The 22,743-nt window shown below is 36.8% G+C and overlaps 1 protein-coding gene across 2 annotated transcripts in view; it reads left to right on the top strand.

The window, feature by feature from the left end:
- The window catches only part of LOC149534933 (Protein kinase superfamily protein), a 267,162-nt gene that overhangs the window by 49,691 nt on the left and 194,728 nt on the right, over positions 1-22,743 (top strand). For both annotated transcript variants that reach the window (XM_089805238.1, XM_089805237.1), the window contains exons 3-4: positions 633-775; positions 13,959-14,072. In XM_089805238.1, the coding sequence (XP_089661364.1) occupies positions 633-775; positions 13,959-14,072 (257 nt within the window). The remainder of the gene's footprint in view (positions 1-632; positions 776-13,958; positions 14,073-22,743) is intronic.

Here is a 22,743-nt window from a genome sequence, read left to right as displayed (position 1 = left end):
TAAATGTAGCAAAGTGTTAAGTTGTGATGAAAAGCTTTTTCTGTGTCTCAGTTCAACTTAATATAATCACTGGATCAATATACATAGTTTCAAACACATTTTCCCAGAAGTGTGCCTAAACATAATTACAGAACTGCGGCCATGTTAACTGTAGAGAATCTAGGAAATGTTTTCAGGAGGAATACAGACCAACTCATCATGAACTAGATTGTACATTTATTGCAAAAGATAACAAGTATAATGTAGGATTTCTAATTAAAAAGATATTATTGGAACTTAAGTATGCTTATTGAAACTGCTGTCATTAACTAATTTGAAATTTTAGAATCCAAGTTCAATTCCCTGTTGTCAACTGCCAGTGAATTTCTCTCTTTTACGTAACTGAGGATTTTGTACATTACACAACACAGCATCATTGTTTAGTGCCAAAGGTATTTCAATCTGTTCTTTGTGTAAAAGAAATTTATCAGCCTTTAAGTTTTTTTAGAGACTCTTTATATTGTTGTGCTTCTTATTCAGTGTATAATTTATGTTCAATATCCCATTTTCATGAAGGTTTCAGGAATCATTTTGGTTTTGTATATTACGATCTTATTATATTTTGAGTTTCTAAGCATGTGGCAATACTGCAGATAGGATAAAAAATCTACCTAAGCTGGTTGAAGATGTTCTCCAAACTTCTATCAACACTGGGCCTAGAGGAGTTGTGCGACTAGCACACGGAATTCAAGCTATCCTGGCTGTCGGCAGCGAATGGCTATCCGAAGTTTCAAATGTATATTTATTGCACCATATTGACATAATATGACTTTATTCAGTTTCATTGTCTTTCAAAGAGAGCACTCTTAATCTGAATGCTACATTGTTGGAATTTGTGTGCATGTAATACAGATATCTTATCATACGCTTTAGCTCTTAATGATGTTTAAGTTTGATTGATCCAAAAATTGAAGTAAAATATATGTATAGACTATAAAGTATGTTTCTTGGCCGTATGCAACTACTTTAATTTATGTCCTATTCATAGACGCATTATATATTTAATAAATCTCAAATCATCAAGAATAAATATGGTCAAGTGGGATATGCTGTTCTTGCCTGGAACATATGTAAAAGCATAAGGCAAATGGTAGGCAAAAGGCCTGCATAATATTTGTAGTCAACTCTAATCCAACTATATTTATCCATGTTCATGGCTGAGGGTTGAAATTGTGTTCTTAATTTTTTTCTTTTGGTGGAAGGAAAATTGGAAATCGATGAACATAAAGTGAAAGGAATCTATTTATATAAATGTATCTGGATTACAATGTTTAGTTTTCTTGGCTAAAATGGATTGGCTAGGACTTGAATAGAGGAGATCCCATAAACTGGTCTGGATTCTCTTATAAACTGAGTTATCAGTCCTCCAGTTGATTCAGATAGGAACTTAGCCTAGGACTTGAATGGAGGAGCTCCCATAGATTGGTCTGGATGCTTATCAATCCTTTTAGTTGGTTTTATTGGAATTTAAACTTTCTTAAGATTAATATGTATACTTAATAAGCTTCACTCAATCAAATTTGATTTGTTTATTTGTATCCAGATCATGGTGTTTAAGCTACCTGGTCCAAAAGGATTGTCTAGGATTTGAACCTAGATTCTCATAAATACCAGTTTCCCTGCACCTTTGAGCTATCAGTTACCTTTTAGAACTTTATTAGGCAAAAATTTCCAAGTTCAAAAAAATAATGGAGTATTGAAGTGTAGCTCACAATATTAGGGAATGGTGGTATTTTGACTTACCAACAAGACCATATGCTGTTTCAGAATTATATCTTCTTTGAGTGAAATATCATTCCCAAGATTCCAAAACTGTATATAGAGGGAACCTAAAAATTAAAGCTAAATGGGATTGGTCTATTTTGCTCAGATAGGCTAGAACAGAATATTAAAAATATGATAAAATAATTCTGTGGGAACATGCATGTTGGTGGCAAAACCTTCTCATTTTCTAATGGAATTAATAGGGGTATGAGCACTTTGATGAAATCTTTCACTTTCTTGGTGTGTATCCCCCACTTTTCTTTTTTGATACTTGGAGGTTTTTAATTTTAGTGTTAGTATTCTTACTTACGTGGGTCATTACAGTTTTTTGTAGTCATTGATATATCCTATTGGTTAAAGGATCGTATGTTTATGTCACCAGAGCTTTTCTCTCAAATATCTAATTTTCTGCTCTTAAAAATCTTATTCTCTTGTCCTATATTCTGCTTTTACAGATCTGATTCTTTTCTCTTATATTCTGCTCTTAATTGGAATGATATTCATTTAATGGTCGAGTTAAATGAGCCTCAACATACCTCTCTTTATATCCTTGAAGTGCCCCTTCAAACCGACAATTACAACCCTTCATTTTGGTTGGCTAGCAACATGTATTTTTTATTAGAATTAATCTCTTTGCCCAAAGCTGCTTCACATTAGGAGTTTGGCCAAGCACAGAAAGCCTTATTTATTGTTTATTACCCTTGCGAAAGCTGGATGCTTCATCCTAAGAGGTCAGCCCAATAGGAGGGGCCACCCAAATTTTTTAATTAAAGGTCGGCCTTCTTTGATAAATGTCAAATGATTTTCTTGCTTAAAGGAGTTGGCCGAATCAGAAGGTATGATATTTATTAATTGTATTTATTTTGCTTACTTAAAGAGGGGTCATCCACAATTACCTTTGACATCAAGGAAAACTTATTTCAACAATCTCTCCCTTTGTCATTGATGGAAACCCTTGTAAGAATAATATTCTTGTTAGTTGTTATGCTGGTGGGAATGCTCCCCCTGACTTAAAAAGAAATCAGTTGACAGAATGCTCCGCTCAACTATAATGCTCCCCCTCACTTAAGCTTCAGTACCATGTAAGATTTGTTTATGGAGATAGCCAGCCAAGCTCTAGAGGTCTAGACAATGGAAAGCACTATAGCAATAGAGAAATAATATGGCAAGCATAAATTATATTTTCACCGGGAATCCAATAGAATGAATTGATTAAATGATTGAATTATCTGAATTTATATCATTGAATCAACTGGAATAATATTACAAAGGAGTGCATAGGATTATGACAAGTGTCTTACTCCTATGACCTGATAATAAAAATACAACTTATCACCCATATAAGGTGGAACAATGAAATTGTCACATGTCCATTAGAGGTGGATGCCAAACATCCACTAAAAGTGGACCACCTTCCAATGTGGAAAGGTGTTTGTGCAATGCATAAACTGAAATTTGAAAAGTGATAAATATACCAAAGGTGGAAGTCCCACTTGAGTTGGAAGAGTGATAATTTGATAGCACCACCAAAAGTGGGAATATTCCTATTTGGCCTAAGTAAACTTAAGCAACATATGTTCTTAGAACCTTGGAGAATGATTTTATATCAAGGAGTCTAATAAAATTTACCTGCTCTTGCTTTGACAAATATTAAATTTCGTAATTATTTAACTATTTGACATTTCGTCAAACATTTGGTAAGCAAGCTTTATGCAATTGTAATGCCGATGAATAAACAAATATGTTTCATGCTTAGAGTTTGTTCATTGAATCTTTAGGCGACCGATTATAAAATACTCAATGGAAATAATAGTGTTGAAAACAAATCAGCTGCAGTATATTCAATTCAGAAATTAACCTTCATTTATCGTAACTCCAATGATATCGAATGGCAGCAAAGAAAAAATGCAGTTTCTCTGCTAAAATTGGTATCAATGGAACCTAGAAATATTTTTGCACAGCCAGTACAGGCGTCGTGAGCCTCTGCAAGCACAGATCGCAGCTCCAGATTTTTTTGCCACAAGTCTCCAGTTATAGGGAATGCAGGCCTGTTGTAGAACACATCCCGTTAAACTTTTATCACAGCTCCGATAAATATTTTCCCTGCCTCTAGTGATGACGTCTGGACTTTGTGAAAGGTCACAAATGTGGATAAACACAATGCTGCCTCAGCACAATTTGCCAAGCAATCTCAGAAATAAATAACAATTAAGATTTAAAATAAAACAATTAACTGCAGTGAATCACAATTATTTACAATTACTAAATAGTAAAATACTAACCTTCCACTCAAATCCTTGTGCAAAGGTGACTTGTACCCTTTGCTCGATATTGAAATTGCATTCACCAAATTCAACCAGTAGGGACTATCAGCCACATACATTGAGAGATTGTTGAAAAACCAAAAATCAGCTGCTGCAATATCAGTTTGCTCATGCACCTCCTTGTTCCATCCAATGACCTCTAATGATGAGTGTGATCCAGCTGTGTTTGTGGACACAAAATATCTCCCTATCCTTGATGCGGATGGTGATGAAGAACTAGGAAATGTAGAAGAAGTGGAACTGGCAAAAGAGGCTCTTTGTTTGTAGATCCGTGGGCCACGAAGAAATCCTAATATGTTCTCAAGTGCTTCTTCTTGCATATCAAAAGGAGCTCCTTGAGATTTAGCTATGGCTGCCCTCATAGCTAATTTCACCCTCTACCTATTTAATTTTTTCTCTTTAGCAGCTACAAGTAAGGCATTGATGAATCTTTTTTCTTCTTCAAATACCTTGAGGCAAGGATTTGAATCATCTTTTTTTATGCCTGCAAGGTAGTATTTAAAGCAGTTTATGCCTCCAAAAATAAGTTTTCCACATGGAATGCACATAACCTTCCCAACATCATTTGGAGCTTCATAGGCATACCCCCATGCTTGATCTCTTGCATTTCTAGGCTGAGTGCCTATATATCCAGATGGGCATGGAGTTTGTGGCCCCTCTTCCTGTGAACTTGTCATGCTTTTTAAATGCTCAGTCGTTGCCCTACACATAAATTTATAGAAAAATGAATAAACAAAGTTAGAACTTAGAACTTAGATCTATGAGCATGAACTAAAGTTACTAAACAACTTAACGGACAACTAAGGTTTGTATATAAAAAATCTTACATATCCTTAAAAAAATTGTTAAACATAGAGCTGAATGACTTTCAAATGATTCAAACATAGAGTTGAAATGCTTTCAAATGATTTGAATTCATTTACAAGCAACAAGAAAACAATAGAACTATTTTTAAAACTATAAAAATGATCTCAGCAAACCTACCTGGGAAAGAGATTTGTCTTCTAAAACCGGTTAAAATCCTCTTCAAATCCACTCAAATTTGCTTTGAATCGCTTGCAATCACCTATGAATACCTTGGAACCCTTTTTCTATCCCCTCTTCAAGCCTCCAATTGCACAATAGAAAACTGGTGTTGCAAAAATGAACTTTTCTTAAAGGCTGGCCGTGTTTTTCTTAAAAACTTTTGAGTTTCTTGTAAAAACTTGTCGATTAGTTTACAAGTTTTTGTAGGTGCTAAGTTTTTCTGCCATTTCCTCGCCGGCCAAGAAAACTTGGCAATTACTTGCTACTCACAGAGTAATTGGCAAGTGTGCCAACTATGGTCATGTGCATGCCTTATTTCGCTAATGTCAACCACATTCATTTGGGAATTAGGGTTTAATATTGAAGATGTTCTATCTTCTTGTCATGTGTTTAACATATCTTGTCCGATATTTTACTTGCTTATATTGTAAACATTCTTGTGTGCAGGTTTTGCTTCATTCCCATCTATAGTTTATTTGATTTGTATGGCAGCATTATCTTAGTTACAATTTGAAGAAATGGTCCTGATATTTATTATGACCAATATGAGATATGTCCCCATGACAACTGTATGCTTACTCTACCTCATGTATGAACTAGATGGATTCCATGTATTCAATTTCAATGTTGATGTTATTGTCCTCATCTGCGATGTCTTCCAAATTGGGGTTCGATGCCCATCAAATATCTATTGGATTTCTTGTAACATTGGTGTGCGATTGAATTTATGCTCTCTGTATCATTTCTTCCAGATGTGGCTATCAATCAAAGGTCGTAGGTCCTTCGCGGGATCACAGAGCATTTGTATCGTTTCTTTCCATTTGTTAGATATTGACATTGGGCCCTCTCCATAATATACTCCTTATATGTCTTATACTCCCACATGATTTGTATCCAATATGAATCTCCGCCTATACTTTAAAAATTGTGTTTATACATCACTGGCATGCCAGGAATGTGACTGTAATATAAGGAATATTATACAACATTCATGCATTTGTTTGTTTGAGGATTGATGGCTCTTGATGCCAAACCAAGGGAATATGTTCTCCTCAGTCCCTTTGTTTTCTGATATAATAGTGTAATCATCGTTTGTATTAAATACTTTTACGAGGCTTGTTATAATGTGCAGAGGAAGGCCTGTTAGATCCTTGGATATGTCAATGGCTGCTACAACTTCCTTTGCCTCTCCGTTCAATGTTTTATTCTTTCATAATGAGTTCACGTTTTATCATCCTTTCATTTTACATTTGCAGTTGGCTCTGATACCATGTTAAGTAACATGGATTGTTTCTGCAAATGTAATTATATTGCCATTGTTATAGATATTTTCCAAATGCAGATTTGAGGACTCGTAAATATGAGAGAAGACATGTCTCATGAAGAGACATGTCTCTATAGTTAATCGTTGCCCCCATTATTATCTTTGCCCCCATTGTTATTGTTTCCATTGTTTACATTGCTTGGATTAATATTGATGCCCATCTGTCTAGCCATAAGCTGCAACATCATATCCATTTGCCTATTCTGCTCCTATTGCATACGTTGCCCCTGCTCTAACGTACCCGGTAACCATCTGAACATTACCTCCTGCTAGTTTGGAGTGGCACTCCTGCCTTCGCCTAGTCCTATATTAATGTCATCTTGGTCACCCATACTGCCATCTTGTTCAAAGAATATCTCCTCTGTGTTTGTATGATTGGATTCTATGTCCACGTGCACAGATGAACTAGACTGTTCGCTCTGTGAGTCCGAATCTTTGTTGTCTTGCTCTGGTATGGCAGAAGTTAATGGCCTCTATTGCATGCTCAAACATATATTCTTAACTTGCTTTATTTTTGACTTTAGTGTTTTGACATTTTGTCAAACACTTTTCCCTCTCTTCGGCTATTCCAAATTCCCTGTAAGGCCTCCACAGGATGATAGGACTTAGGCTTTGATACCACTGTAGTGAGTAGCACCCTAGAAATACCCAAAAACTAAACTAACTACTGATAGGAATTTAGTCAAATAATTTGCATCCAACTCTTTATTTCTCCGTTGAATATTTAAACCCCTTTATGGCTCTAGAAGTAAAATGTTTTTTTTTTTTTATGTCTTTGCATAGATTTGAAATCACATAACATGAACAAGAAGGAATCTATAATAATATGCAAACCAAAGATTGAACTACTGCTGAAATAATATTATTTTTCAAACTAATAAAATCAAACACAACAGATTTTTCAACTCACTAATTACTCCAACATTATAACATAATGTTCTAGTAATGACTTCCCATCTTGCTGCTACAGTAACATGAATAGTACCATGCTACAATGGTGTGAATGGTGTCATGCTACAGTAACGTGAATAGTGCTGTGCTACAGTAATGTGAACGGTGCTGCGCTACAGTGCTACTACAGTATAATATGTCTTCAATCAGTCCAAGATCCTCATAAAAATCATCCCTTCAAAATGGCATAAGCATCGGACAAGAAGTGGGGATGATATGAGCGAACACCTAGACAAGAAGTGGGGATGATATGAGCAAACACTAAAATCTGCCTGTAGTTGGAAATGCGCCCAATTTGCCTGTTAATGAAGCTGATAGCAATGAATTCCAAAGGCTAAACCCTAAGGGAATGACGTCTAGAATGTCACAAGAGAGGCTAGACGTCCTCTAATGCCAAGAACGAATCTGCAACTCACACATCGATTTCTTCTCGTATTCAACCCTCATGAGCAATGTGGGATAAAAGATGTGCAATAAAAAAAATTAAAATATTCACTTATGTCTCCCATAAGCACCCCTTTGATTTGCACACATTCCCATAAAATATAATATTAAAGTAACACTTTAATATTTTACCACTAAATTAAATCTCACTTTAATGGTACTTTAGGCATTAAAATATATAATCTATCAGACTCCGAACAACACGAGTGATAGCTCATCGGAAAGCTCTCGCTGAGGAGTATCAAATCCAATCACCAAAATTGGCCTCCCCTATGTCCTATTGACTTACTAAAAATAGTAATTATGCTTGAGACTAAGCAAATCAACTCCATTTTGGCTCAAATTGGAGATGACGAGGCCAAAACACCCTAGGATCCCGTTTAAACCCTTCGTTAGCCCTGTAGACCATGTAGAACTAGGCTAATGCACATACACTTGGTCAACTGCTAAAGTGGGGACATTACACAAATCAGAAATAAAATTGTGTTGGTAAGGTTGACATGATTCATTTGATTTTTTGTGTAGATAGGAATAAGCATTGCTGAATGTTTTGGGTCTACTCTATAACTTACAGGAATTCTAGCTAGAACTTTCTTGAGGTTAAAGAGCATAAACTCTGGGTGGAGGTCTACACTCTGATATGAACAGATAATCAGTAGATTTCCTGTACTAGTTGATTCTGGGATGTAATAGTATCCTCCTTTTTTTGCGCATTATTTTTATCTTCTACAAGTTTCTTGTGCAACTCCTTTTATTTCCTTAGGGCCACCATTTTTTTTGCCTTGCATATACGAAGTATCATTGTTCTTTGATTGAACATCGATCGATCACTCTTGTTCGACTGGGTTGTTTTCTCGTCCATCTCATTGGTGACTGAGTACACATACACACATATATGTATGTACGTATCTCACATCATCTTGAAGCATTTACTAAGAGGAAGTTGGAATTTTGTTTATTTGATCCATGTAAAGATTTTGTGGGTTTCAATTTCATCTTCATATAACTATAGCTTTCCCTCATTGCTGTCAACTCTTCCCCGGTCATATCAAGGGCTTGAATGACCATTCTTTTGAAGAATGCTTCCACATCCCCAAATTTTACCCTAATAAGGTTTTTTTGGTTGTGCGCTAACCTCCTTGGGTTGTGCAGCAACCAAATTACAAGGGACACAACAGCCTTGCTGGATTGCATAGCTTTTGGATTTTTTCTGTCCTTTGCCTCCCTAGCTTGTGTAGTAGTTGGTTTATAATGACCCCACTTTCTAGATCTCTTGTAGTGCAGCTGGTTTTGGTTTTCTAGGTTCGTTTCAGAAGAATCAAAGAGGCATTTTGATGTTGCTAGTTTGTTCAGATGGGTATAACGAGTGTAACACCCTTTTATGAGCCTTTTTAGACACTTTCTCTATATTTACTATTTTTAGTAAGTCAGTGATGAGCACCGACAGCATTAGTTGACATTTTTTTTAAAGTCATGCAGCTGGCTTTGATGATCATCTTAAGGTTTGAAATAGTTTGAGCTATTAAATTAACAATAAGTTATTGTTTGTAAAGTTAAATTAAATTTATAATTTTGTTGTTTATAATTTATTTTATAAGGGACTATGGGAAAGGCCAAATATTTAAAATGAAGTGTTAAGTCCAAAGTGTTATTTTATTTAAAAGTGACATGGGGGAAAATATTAAATGAAAGTATTCACAGAAAAATAGCAAAAAAACATTTGCGAAAAATATTGAAATAACGAAAAAAACATTCACAAAAAAATAGCAAAAAAGCATTCCTGAAAAATAGGGAAAAATACATTCCTGAAAAAATAGGAATAAAAATGTGAGTTTTTGAAAAAAGAAGCTAAAAGCTATAAATGGAGGATTGGGGCTTTCATTTTCGGTTGTTGATTTGGTTACAACTTATGCTTCTTTTCTTGTAGGAGATTGTGCTTCTTCTTTCTAGTTTTTTATGATGAAACCCTCGTTCACATTGTTGAAAGACACAAACTGAAGAATATATTTGTGATTTCACACAGAGATCATGATTGAGCTTCAACAGTATGTAACAGCTTCAAGTTCCAGCGTTGTAGAGAGTTGAGATTGCTCATGAGGGCTGACTGAGAAGAGTTTTCAGAATCCTTTACATATCTTGAATCACTTTCTTGCTGGCTGCACTGTCTTGAGGAGGCCATACTGCATAAGAGTGGTTTGTTTGGACACATAGAGGGATCAGCTAGGGTTTGGAAACCCTTATTGTAGGTTTTTGGTATTGCTGTTTAATATTCTGCATTGCCAGCAAATGGGTATGTTAGTTTTATGTTTGCAATCAGATTTTATCAAGTGGGTGTCTCTAGTTAACATCTACATTGTACACTCTTTGGTGCATATAATATTATACCCATTTAATGTGGCGATGGTGACAAATTCCCACTCATTTAGCTATCTGTGATTGCATTTTCTATTTCATGCTTATGAACTGGTTAACCGGCGATAGTGACAAACCCCTGCAAATATAGATAGTTGCAATCTCATGTTATTTTATATTATTGTACTGTGTGAGTTGAGGCAGACATCCTCCACTCATCCATTTACTTTGTTCAACTAGCATGTGCATATGTGGGTTAATGTGCATGCATTTAATCTGAATCTACCAATCCACAATAGATGAATCTTGTTCTAATTATTTCACAGCTGATTTTTGTGCCGGCTTGTTGGGTTTATCAACTGCATGTGAGTTTATCACTCCTGCAATGTCGAGTTTGAGCATTTTCTATGAGAGCCACTGAGCGGGAAAAAAAATTCAGAGCTATGCATCTTGCGAGCCTGATGGGTTATAAATTTCAGAATTGATTTTGAAAGGTTGAAATAAGGTGTTGGTTTATTCCACTTAGAAAGATGAAGACTTTGATGAGCAACCACTAGGACTGATAGAACTGAAGCAAAGTTGTCAAAGCTATACATAGAGTTGTCTCTCACACTTGCTGCTTTCTGGAATGTCGTGGCACAAAAATAATATCCATAGGGACTTTAGAAATAACTTGAATCAACTATACTCTGGTAATCTTATTAAGCACAGGCCTCGATATAATAGGAATCTCAGTATTTGTGGTTCAATAACAACCATGACAACATCAAAAACATTTATGGCAACACTGAATAGAAGAATCACTTGCAGTATGTGACAGCAGATGAAAGGCTCCTGAAATTTCCAGAGCCCATGAAACCTGGCTCGTGTGAATCTTAATTGCTAGCGCCCATATGCTAGCCTTTTGCAGAGAGAAAAGACTGCCCTTTAATCCATAATCACCTTGATAAACTGGCGTCCACAAAGAAATATTCGATATTTGTTGAGATGGGTTAGCTGTGATATTCTTCAGGGATTCCTCTTTGTAGACTTACAAATTATTCTGTTCAAAGCATCGATATTCAATACCACTGAACACCGCACAGAAAAATCCTTGATACTTTCCTTAAGGACTATAAATCTCCAGGTCGTTGCAAAAATGCTCCTCCAGACAGTAATTTGGCTTGAATTTTTTCCCAGACTTTATCAAATCCAAACTTTTGCAGATGAACTATGTGTTCGTAGTTAAAGGCTTTATTCACAACAAAATATTATGATTTGCAGTTAACATATATCTCAAGGCACTATAATATATCCTTCAGAATGTATCAGCACCAAACTTTGCCAACCGTCTGATATAATTTTTTTTCTTGTGCAATCTATTGCCCAATTCAAATAAAATTCAGAACTGCAAATAACTCTGTAGTTCTTGAGATCTCTGATTAGACCCAAAAGGATGGCAGGGTCGAAGCTTTGATACCACTATAATATTTTGTCTGGATATTCTCTCCAATTTTTCCTCTAATAATTTTCAGAATCATAAACTAGAATTTATACAATAACAACCAGCAAATAACCAGTACAACTAACCAGTAAATAACTAGCAAATACTCCAGAATTCGTTATTGCATTTTAAACCAACAATACAAAACAATCCAATCGTATAAATAGTGAATACAGTCAGATTGGATAATCATAAATGAACCTGAAATGCAACTGCGAACTCTGTCGTGAATTCAACACATGATGAATTGGCGCTAAGTCCAATCGACCATAGAAGAACCTGAGGGTTTGCGTCCTCAGATCTTGAATAAAAGCTGAAGCTTCCTTAATTTCTACAAGAGAAATTTTGAACCAAATCAATATCCATGCCTGCTGAAAATTAGCTCCTCATTTGTCCTTATGCTCAAAATGCCTCTTCAATTTCCTTCTCCCACCCTTTCATCTTTTTCCTTCTTGTCACCTTTTAACCACGTAAAAATATTAATTTGACCTATTTTATAAATCCCCATCAAGCTCCTTAAGCCAAAATGAATATTTTATGAATTTGACTTCAGAATTCCTAATGTCCCAAAAAGGGTGCATTCCAGTGTGCAGCAGAAAAGGAAGCAAATATTGATTGCTGATTGCCGGAGTAATGAAGGAAGAAGCAATTGTTGTGGAATGGAGAATCAAAGTAGAGGTTGTTGAAGCAATAGCAAAATTGTATCCAAGAACAGAAGGTATACTGCTGAGCTTGTGTATTTGGATAGTTGGCGAAGTCATTTGTAGAGAATGTACCTTGTAGATGAGGAAGACAAGTGGATTAAGAATGAGCATGGCATTTATGTCTTGAATCTATCAGATGATCATAAGTTCCTCTTACGGAACATCTTATTTACTTGGGTTTCTGATGCAGGAGCATACTTGGGTAGTTGGCAAGCTTGCATCTTCCAAAAATATTTCCTTTTGGTTTATTTATTTTCTGTTCTAGATGGGCAATTTTCTAAGGTAGTTTCTGCTGGCTTGTTATATCTTATGCAATCCTTATGGTGTGTTCTAGACATCATGGAGATCCTATGTCTCGGTTCATAACTTGATTTGATCTTTCTGGATAAAGATATCTTATGAGTGGTTCGGTCCTATATTTTGTTTCTTGTTCTAATAGCCGGGGTGGCAAGATTCGGCTTAGGATGGAGATTCATACTATGGGAAACATATTAGCGCATGAATCTTTGTTCTCACACATGTGACCGATCCTCATGCATCTTCGCACATTATGGTTTATCTATTTGGGGATGTTAAGGAGTTGGGTTCTGAACTATTTGATGTAATACATTTTGTTTATCTTGGAGATTGTTTTTTTGAATAAGCCAACTTGTGGCTGGCGATCTTGCATATAAATAAAATAATGGTAGTTGTTTAGGGGGAAGGAAGGGAGTAGCTTGGTAGAAGGAAGATTAGCCAAGAGATTGGATGGTGAAGATCGGGAGGAAGACATGTCTTTTTTAATGAGGTATGTCTTTTGTAATGAGGCATATCTGTTAAAGATCTGTAATCTGCACTTGCAAGCCAACTTGATGATAATTGAAAGTGTTCTTCATTTGTTGATGTTCTTTATTGTGTTGTTTTGTCATTTCTGATAGGTAATCTTTTGCTGCAAGGTTAGACATCTCCATAGGGGATTTTGCTTGCATTGACTGCATCATGTTACCATCTTTTTTCTGCTGCTTGCTATGGTCATTGCTTTTTATTTGCACAAACAACATTTTCCCCTATTTTCCATCTTGTATGAAATGCTTCCTGATGTGAATACCTCGCTTCAATTGACAATAGTGTTGGCGTCCTCTTGTTTTCTAGCTATTTACAAGCCTTTCCTTCATTAGGATTCTGACAAGAGTGTCTTTAACAATGTGCTTGCTAGCTTCTTGCACACTTGAACATCACCTTTTCATTACGTTGTGCATCATATGTTGTAAAAATCAATTCTTTCCGTAACTTGGTAATAATTTCTTGAGTTTACTGTGATTTCCTGATCAATCTTAGAATGATTTCTATTTGTAAAAAAGATTATCACTCTTGAGTAATTTTGAAGTAATTTTACGTTTTTCCCCATAGTTTCACAGCCGCAAGTATCTTGTAACTGATTTTAGTAGTGTTGAGACTTCAAATGTGCAATTATTTGCAACAGGATGTTTTCATTTTTACATATTGATGCAAGAAAAGAAGACCCTACTTGAGTCAGTTTGGTGATACATTTTTATTTTTATTTATAGGGTGCAAACTCTTCTCGTGATGCCTCATTTGGACATCAGTTTGGATTACTTAGTCCTGCATATTTGCGACGGTTATTTGAACGCATGGGTGCAACCTATATCAAGTTGGGTCAGGTACGCAACACATTCTATTCATGATTCTGATTATACATTTCTTCTAAATTTAGAAATCCCACATATCTGTTTACACAATTTATCAAGGTAAGAATTTTTTGATGAAGCATTGGATATTGTCATTTTAAAATCCCCATATCTCATCTACATTACTTAGCATTGAATTAAATACATTTTTAGTGGCTCAAAATGATTTAATGCTTGTGAATGACTGCTATTATTGCTTTATTTTCTCTGCTATTATAAGTGAAGAACTATTGGCATTTGAAAGCGGAACCTACATAGCATTTTGTATTGGGTATTCCAAATAGTTATTAATGTTTGAGATAGTGTGTTCAGTATTTTCATCAAGAGATAATTATATTGATAAAGTAGTCAACCCAAAATTACTATGGTGGAAGGGACTAAAATATAATGTCCCTTTTGTAAATCTCTTAAGATTTTAGAACTATTTACTCATGAGTTCAGTTGCAAGAGACTTCTTCCTTTAAAATATTGGTATATTGACCATGTATGTGAACATATCCTTAATAAGAATACAATACTCTGGTATGATGTAAAAACCCTCAATAGGCTATATCCTTAACAAACATCAATTTGCTTTTGCTAATCAACAGTTTGATATTTTGTCAAACATTTGGCAGGCAAATTATTATCACTCAATAAATAATTCTTTAAATTCATAGCCAGCTGTTCACAATTTTAACTGATTAAGTTTTTTCCAATTTGGACAAATGAACACCACTAAACAGTTCAAAAGTAATTCTATAATTGATGGCAATGCTACTAATATCCAATTTAAAATTTGACTTTTGGAAATTTACAAGAATGCAATAATGAACCTAGCAATTGACTTCTAACAGATGAAATATAGATTGCAGCTCTCAAGAAATAATTCAATTTACTCATAGGTTTAGAAATACGTGCTCCTCGCTTATAATTACAAGTGCTCTAAAACCTGGTTGCTGCCCCCCAATAATTGATTGCAGCCTTCCAAAAAGTCTGAAATCGCTGCCAAATACAAGGATGACAGCCACAATACATTCTTCTTTAACCACGCCAAACAGTAGACAATAATGGCATTCCAAATCACAAATTTTCCAGCCACAATGAAATTCCTAGGTATAGTACATAACAGTTAGGAAATACTATAAACTAATTAGGACAATTCTTAGAATTAATTCACAATACCTCAGCTGTGAATTACCAGGGACTTCTTAATTCCAAACCCTTATACTTCAACAAGGGCAAAGAAATTGGCAAATTTAGAAACTCTTTGCAGGTAACAAAAGAAAATAATCAATCGGATGCTTTACTCATCAAATGGGATCATATTTATTATCGCCAAATGACACAAAGTTTCCCAAATGAACTTCACTTAAGAAGCTTCCCACATACAACATTAAAACATAATAAAGTGCCATTATAAAATAATTGATTAATTGCTTTCAGCTCTAAAAATGACCTTTTCCACCATAACTTCAAATTCTGACATGTAAGGCCATTGTTTCTTGTTCCCATGATTTAAAACTTTTCATCCCGGTTCCAAGGAGCTATGATACTGAGGTGACCAGCCAATAACACTAACAAAAATAACAACCTCAACATATTTAGATGAATAATAATAATAATTCACCCGTCTTGTGAAAACAATTGAAGGAGCATTAGAATCGAGATCTGACAACACCAAAGTGATCCTGATGATGAAATACGATGAATGAACCTGACGGGGTGACTTACTATAAATAGATGCTGCCTCCAAGATTCTTGGAACCCAAACCGAAAGCCTGGAATAAAAACAGAGAGCATCCTCCAACTCCTTTGACTCAACTGAGCTCATTGGAACCAACATATTGATTTACTATCCCTCAAACGGAGCCAAAACACACCATAGGCTATTGGAAAGCCTATAACCACACAACTAAGACCCTCAAATCCTACTGTCAGCTCACGAGGGTCGCAATGGTGAACTGACTTGGCCAACTGCAGGAACCTGCTAAAAATGGGGACATTACAGTCCTCCCTCCCTAAGATTGCTTGTCCCCAAGCAATTCTGGAGCAAAATGAATATCACAATCCACTTGGATCCCAAAGGTAGAACTGCGTACTATCCATGCTGTGTACAAAAAACTCCTGTAGCACCAACACCCAAATAACAAACATCAACATTAGACTCATCTGAAAATTGACCCAAGGTACTGATGAAGGCAACAACTCGTTGAAACTCAACCTAACTGAAATACCAACTTTGTCCACACCTGTCCCCATCAAACTGATAGTCACGCCCAATTGCACTGTGGAGATAGTAACAACCATAGGTACCCGAAACACTACCACCAACTCCAACTTTTGCCAAATTGTCTTAGGTGCGTAGATACTGCAAGGGGTCTAATTTGTAGTTATCAATCCCATCTGCAAAAGATGGTGCTAACCCATCCCATAATGGATGGCATGAAACTGGAGTCAACCCACACTGACGTGAAACCAAATCCTCTACCTGTGGGTCAAAAGAAAAATGATGAGCACTCACAGTGTAATGTCGATAAAAACTCCCAACCTCTGTCAAGGGCTCATCATCATCAATTTGGGAATCAAAAGAAGGTTCCAATCTTTGACTCCAAACTATTGGTCAGGCAGGATCCTATGCAACCCTTTGAGCAAACCTAACCTCAAAGTCTCTATGGGGAAGCATAGTAGACAGAGTCTCTACCATAGTAACGAGAATCGGAATCGGCACGGCTGAATGGAATCTTGAATCAGGGGTGAATCAGTGATGAATCGACAAATTTGAAAAAACCCTTTAAATGTAGAGATTTTAACAATTTAAGACTTATTTCATGCACCCTTTATTGAATATAACTTAAACACGCTACAACATCATCAAAGAGAAGTTAAAACTTAACAAACATAAACATGAAACATAAAATCCATCACATACGTAACTATGTTATCATTATGTACTAAAATGTAAATTGTAGGCTAGCTAAAGTAAATAAAAATCAAATGATCGTAATGATTCAAATCATAGAATGTATGTAAGATGAAATCATGAAGATCTATAAGACATCAAATCATAAATGTATGTATAAATCTAAGATGAAGATCCATGAAAGTTTGAAATGTATGTTTATCAGTGATTTAGTATCACTATCAATATGTATACAGTGTAAACAAAATATAAAAACAAGGCTCCAGCTCAAGCCTCATCATCCTCATCATCATCCTCTAGCTCTGCTGCAGCCTCAACCTCAGCCTCTGAGTATCCAGTTTGCCTATGAGAAAGGCGTCTAAGGTAGGTCTTAGAGGACCGCCGAGCCATGTCCCCTGTATGGGCAATGGGCTCACGAACAATGTCGCTAGGGCCTGCGTCTGTGCGTGTGCATGTGCGTCTACCAATGCCTGAACGTGCTCTAGCTACCTCCTCTGCCATGGCCACAGCCTTAGCCTCTAAATCCACCTGGTCAACCCACTCACGGTCTTCCTTAGTGAAGACTGGTTCCACGGTCTCTGTGATCCACTCTGATTTTGGATAAATCTCCTCCAGAATGATCAGAGAGGAGTCAGCGCCCAAAATCTATCTGATCCTAAGACGAAGGTTGTAATGAACAAAGACAAGATCATTCAACCTCTGCACTGTCAACCTGTTTCCCCTCTTCGAGTGGATGTGCTCGAACATGGACCAATTGCGCTCACATCTAGAAGCGCTGCTCGGCTGATTTAGAATACGGATGGCAATTTTTTGAAGGTTTGCGGTTGTGGCCCCAAACATTTGCCACCATCTATCTGAAATAAGGAAAAACAAAAACAATTAGTCTCATTTACAAATTACAACTCTAAAATTAATGCATTATATAATCAACTTTAAGTTGAGAATCTAGATTCATGAACATTGAATAGATTATTTAATTTTTACTTGGCTATAGTGTTGTCTGAGCATTTATGGCCATCCTGCTAGAGAAAAGTGGCCCCTCTTTATTATTGAACTGGTCTAGCTCAACAATCGTAGCAGCGCTATTTTCATCGCTACTCAACCTCTGAATCACTATGTATAAGCCAGTGAGAACCTCCGCATCCGCCTTGAACTCAAGACGGAAACGAATTGCCGGATTCAGATAGTAAGCTGTTGCATGGATAGGTCGATGGAGCTGATTCTGCCATCTCCTATCGATGATGTCCCAAATAGGGCCATACCTCTCGTGCACTCCTGCATATTGGGCTCTGATGGCCTCCTTGGCCCTATCCATGCCCTCATAAATGTAGCCCATGGAGGGCTTCTCCCCATCAGCAGTTCATAGCAAAGCTACAAGGGGCTGAGTGACCTACATATAAAGTAAAATGAAAAATTTGAGTCAAAACCTAAATATAAAATAATATAACTTAAAGTAAAAGTGAAATACTAAATGTTAAATTGCAATAAATTTACCTTAAGGATTTCTCTAGCTGGTTCCCAAAAACCATCCTCATCAAATATGCAATCCACCACATCTAACCCTACAGTGGTCGTAGCATAGGAATAGCAAATCCACTCCTGCCCAACAAACATGCTCCTCAATCCATCCCTTGATGTCAACAAGGACTGCAAGGTGATGAAATTCGAGGCAAACCTCGTGATACCTGGGCGAGCTAACTCCTTGCCTCTTGTGTACTTCCTCATTGTGCTAAGGACAAGTGAATGATTATAAATGAAATTGCATATGTTTTTTGCCCTTTCCACACATGACTTGACAAACTCAAGTTTGCCAATTTCCTCCAACATGAGGTCAATGCAGTGTGCCGCACAAGCGGACCAAAATATGGTGGGGTGCCTCTCCATCAAAAGTTTACCTACAACAATTTTAAGTCAATTAGAAATTCAAATTTCAAAATTCAAATAAATTTATTTTCAAAACTTGAAAAGTTAAAAGTTTACCTGCAGCAACATAACTTGTTGCATTATCCGTCACCACTTGGATCACATTTTGTTCCCCCACCTCTGCTATGACTTCATCAATAGCCTCACATAAGTATGTAGCATTTTTAACATGTGTGGAATCATCAATGTATTTGATGAACATGGTATATCCTACAAGTAACAAAACAACGAATTATAATATTAAATAGATCATCAACAAATTAGCATTCAACAAATCAAAATTTACAATTATGTATGTAGGAAAGTAGAATGATCAATCACCTCCACAGGATACAAGAAAATTGAGGAGTGTTCTATTCCTCATATCTGTCCAACCATTAGTTATGATGGTGCAACCCTTTGCAATCCACTCCTTTCGGTTCTCCTCGAGGTCAACTCTCATGTCCTCTACCATCTCATCCAAGAGTTATCCACTCAACTCAGCCTCAATTGGGGCTTTAAACCCCAGACCACAAATAGCAACTGCATCTATCATATTCTGCCAATAAGGAGCCCTGTCACAAATAAAAATTTACATGTCAAAAACTCAAATTATAAAACAAGTAGATATAATTAAAGTTTTACTTTTACTTTTAATTTTAACTTTAAAGAAAACAAATAAAAAAGAATCAATTACCTGGCTGCAATAAATGGAATGTTGCAAAAGTACCAAAATTTGCATATCTCCTTTTTGGTAGCATCATGAATCTCCTTGTTCAAACCCATGCCCTCAAGCGTGGGTTGGGAACCAGGAGTAGTGCGGGGCACAAAGTAACTATCCATTTTGTTTTTTTGCACTCTAGGCTGCAACAGATTGGTGTGGGACTCTGTCTCAATATGTGATCGACTAGCACTAGCACTAGCACGAGCAGAAGAACTAGGATAAAAAGGAGGCCTAGAAGAACCCTCTCCAACACAACCTACGGATGCGGACGTTGATGCAGATGCAGATGTGGATGCGCCTGCGGATGCGGGAACATGGGAGCGAATACCCCTTAACCCTTCAACTTGCATTTTCTTATTTGCTTTGTCTTTTTCAATTTTTTCTAATGCCATTAAGCAAGTGCGTTTTGCCTCAGGAGTTTGGTGAGTGCAAACTGTAACATCGTGTCCAGGTATACCAACAATGTGGAATTTCAATCTATAAATACCCCTGGAAGTTATTTTTTCTTTACAAAACATACATTTTGTTTGATATTTGGTTCTTCCAGGAAACTCTTCATTATATTTTCAACATTCATCTTTTTTACCCATTGCAAATTTGCGAAAAATGAGAGCAAAGGCTGCTGCAATAATTTTTTTTATGTTAAATATCAAAGTTTGAAGCTAATAAAAACTACAAAACAACAAACCCTAGTTTGCAACTTAGTAAAAATAAAGAACATTCAAGAGTTACACTAAAAATCTTGAAAACTATAGAAACTTAACAAAAAATGCATAATACACTAAAAATTTAACAAAAAAATGCATAATACACTAACATGTAAAAAAAAAATGAGCACTTACCTCTTGCAAATGAGTTGAGGAGTGTTGATATTGGCTCCTTAACGATCTCAATGCAATTGATGGGCTCCCCAAATGGCCTGCTGATCTCTTTTGTGCTCTTCCTTCTTGTCGGTTAAAAACCTATGGCTTTTCTTTTCCCTTCTTCTCTCTCACTTTTCCTCTCTTCTACTCATGCTTAACAAATAGAAGGCCCTTTAGAGTTATAACAAAGAGAATAGGTCAAAAGGAAAGTAAAAAAAACAAGTTATTTTTTTAAAATTTCCAACTCCATACTTGACATGCCGCGGCCGATTTCCTAGCGATTTTTTGAGCCGATTCATGCGATTTTTGCATGAATCGCCAATATCAGCGATTCATGCGATTCACCCAGGAAAAATCGGCTATGGCGATTTTCGATTAATTTTTTTTTTGCCTAGGGTGAATCTGATCGGTGAATCGCCGATTCACGCGATTTTTAGTCGATTCTCATTACTATGGTCTCTACAATCTTTCTCACCAACCTCTGAATAGCACGAGAGCCTTGGATGAGAGTACCCTCAAATACTCTGTATGAATCCTCCCTCACATTTGAACTCTCCAATAGATACTCCATGAAGGACTCTGTGCAGTAGAAATTATGTGGAAGCATCTACTTGCTCCCCTGTGACCCACAGCTGATCCCTCTGAAAATGTGGACTGCCAATTGTCCACTGCTATTAGCTGTATGAGATGAAGAAATAGATTCGCTTCCAGCAAAAGGAACCAAATTAGCATGAGAGCCCAACTCCCCTAATACTCTCATCTCATTCGTATCTACTGCACCCATATCCTGGACAGATGTGTTGGCCACATCATCATGTCCATCATCCCCAACTGTAGAAGCAAACTCACCACCAACTATAGTATGCAACTGAACTAGATCTGGGGTGGGTGTGGTTTGAACATGCTCAAACTCCATGGTCACCTCATCTAATCGTGACTGTGACTCTTGAAGAGCCCACCAAATACACTGAATAGAGTCCATAGTCACCTCAAGCTCTTGGGTGAGCTCCACCACCTCCTCTTTCTCTAACAATGTCTCATGATAGGTGCTACCCCACTCCAGAAGGTAATCCCGGTCAACAATTAGTTGCGAGTAATTATGCTTCAAGATCCTGATAGTCTTTTGAAGCATATGAACCTCTGTTAGAGAAAGAGTACTATCACCGTTCTCATCAGACATAGGAGCACCTCAACCAGATGTAGCTAGCATCTGACAAACAACATCATGATGCCCAAGAGCTGAAGAAATGTCACTATCACTCACCTTTAGCTAACTGGTCACATGATGTCTTTGTAACTCCTGATTCCTATGCAATCTCTTTGTCTCACTAACTGCACTGTGATAGGAAACTGAATCAAAACTGCCCACCACAAGATCACTCAAATGTGTACCATCACCTTTGCACAACTCCTCATTTGAAGAAATGGAAGCCCTCGCAATATCAATCTCTTTGCATGTCTCAGCTTCCACCTCAAACGTAAGATCATGTAAACATCGATCTTGGGACTCATCAAAAACCTCCTTAGAGTCATCACCCAATATTTAATAAGGGATATATCATACCCGGTGCAACTCATAGTATCATTAGATGTGTCCATACCATTTGCATCCAGATCTCCTGACTTTGTTGTAATGCCTATATCACCAACATCATAGTTGGGTAACTCCATACGTGCCTCGATCCCACCTAAGGAAGCAACTGCCTCCTGTACTGGAGGAATACTACAGTAGCTGACATATAAATCACCAATAACAACTCCCTCCTTCGGTGAGTTTGAAAAGTTAGTGGCAACTAAATCATCAATTGCCTCTAAACTAACCACAGCGACTACGTTGGGAGCCTCAACCTGTTGAAGCTCAATGTTGCTATCCATCAAGAGTATTGACACATCTACTGATCTCTGTGAAATGAATCCATCATCAACACTGTGGATGGGGCTAGCAGGTGTGGTACTAAATATAGGTACATCAACGTCATGGACATTTGTTGGAGAAAACTCAAGCTTCCTTCCCTGCAACCTCGATGTTGGCCTTCTAAAGGCGAAAACCATATACCTCGTTGCCCTCTCAATTGTCATTGGATCCGACAAGCTCTCTGCCAGCCTCTGTTGATGAAGCTTAAGTTTCTCCATACTCTCCTGCAAAACATTCATTTTTATGCTAACTTGCTCATTACTCCATCGATTTCTAAAACTGCCAGTCCTATGTCTTTCCATAGCTGGAGAAAAAGAAGTGCTGGCCACTCTAGTAAT

The sequence above is a fragment of the Cupressus sempervirens genome, chromosome 10 (genome assembly GCF_028749045.1).
Source record: "Cupressus sempervirens isolate cs-2001-9-10 chromosome 10, ASM2874904v1, whole genome shotgun sequence".
In the NCBI taxonomy this organism is placed as follows: domain Eukaryota; kingdom Viridiplantae; phylum Streptophyta; class Pinopsida; order Cupressales; family Cupressaceae; genus Cupressus; species Cupressus sempervirens.
Note: the sequence above shows the minus strand (reverse complement) of the source record. Positions and strands in the feature narration are given on the sequence as shown.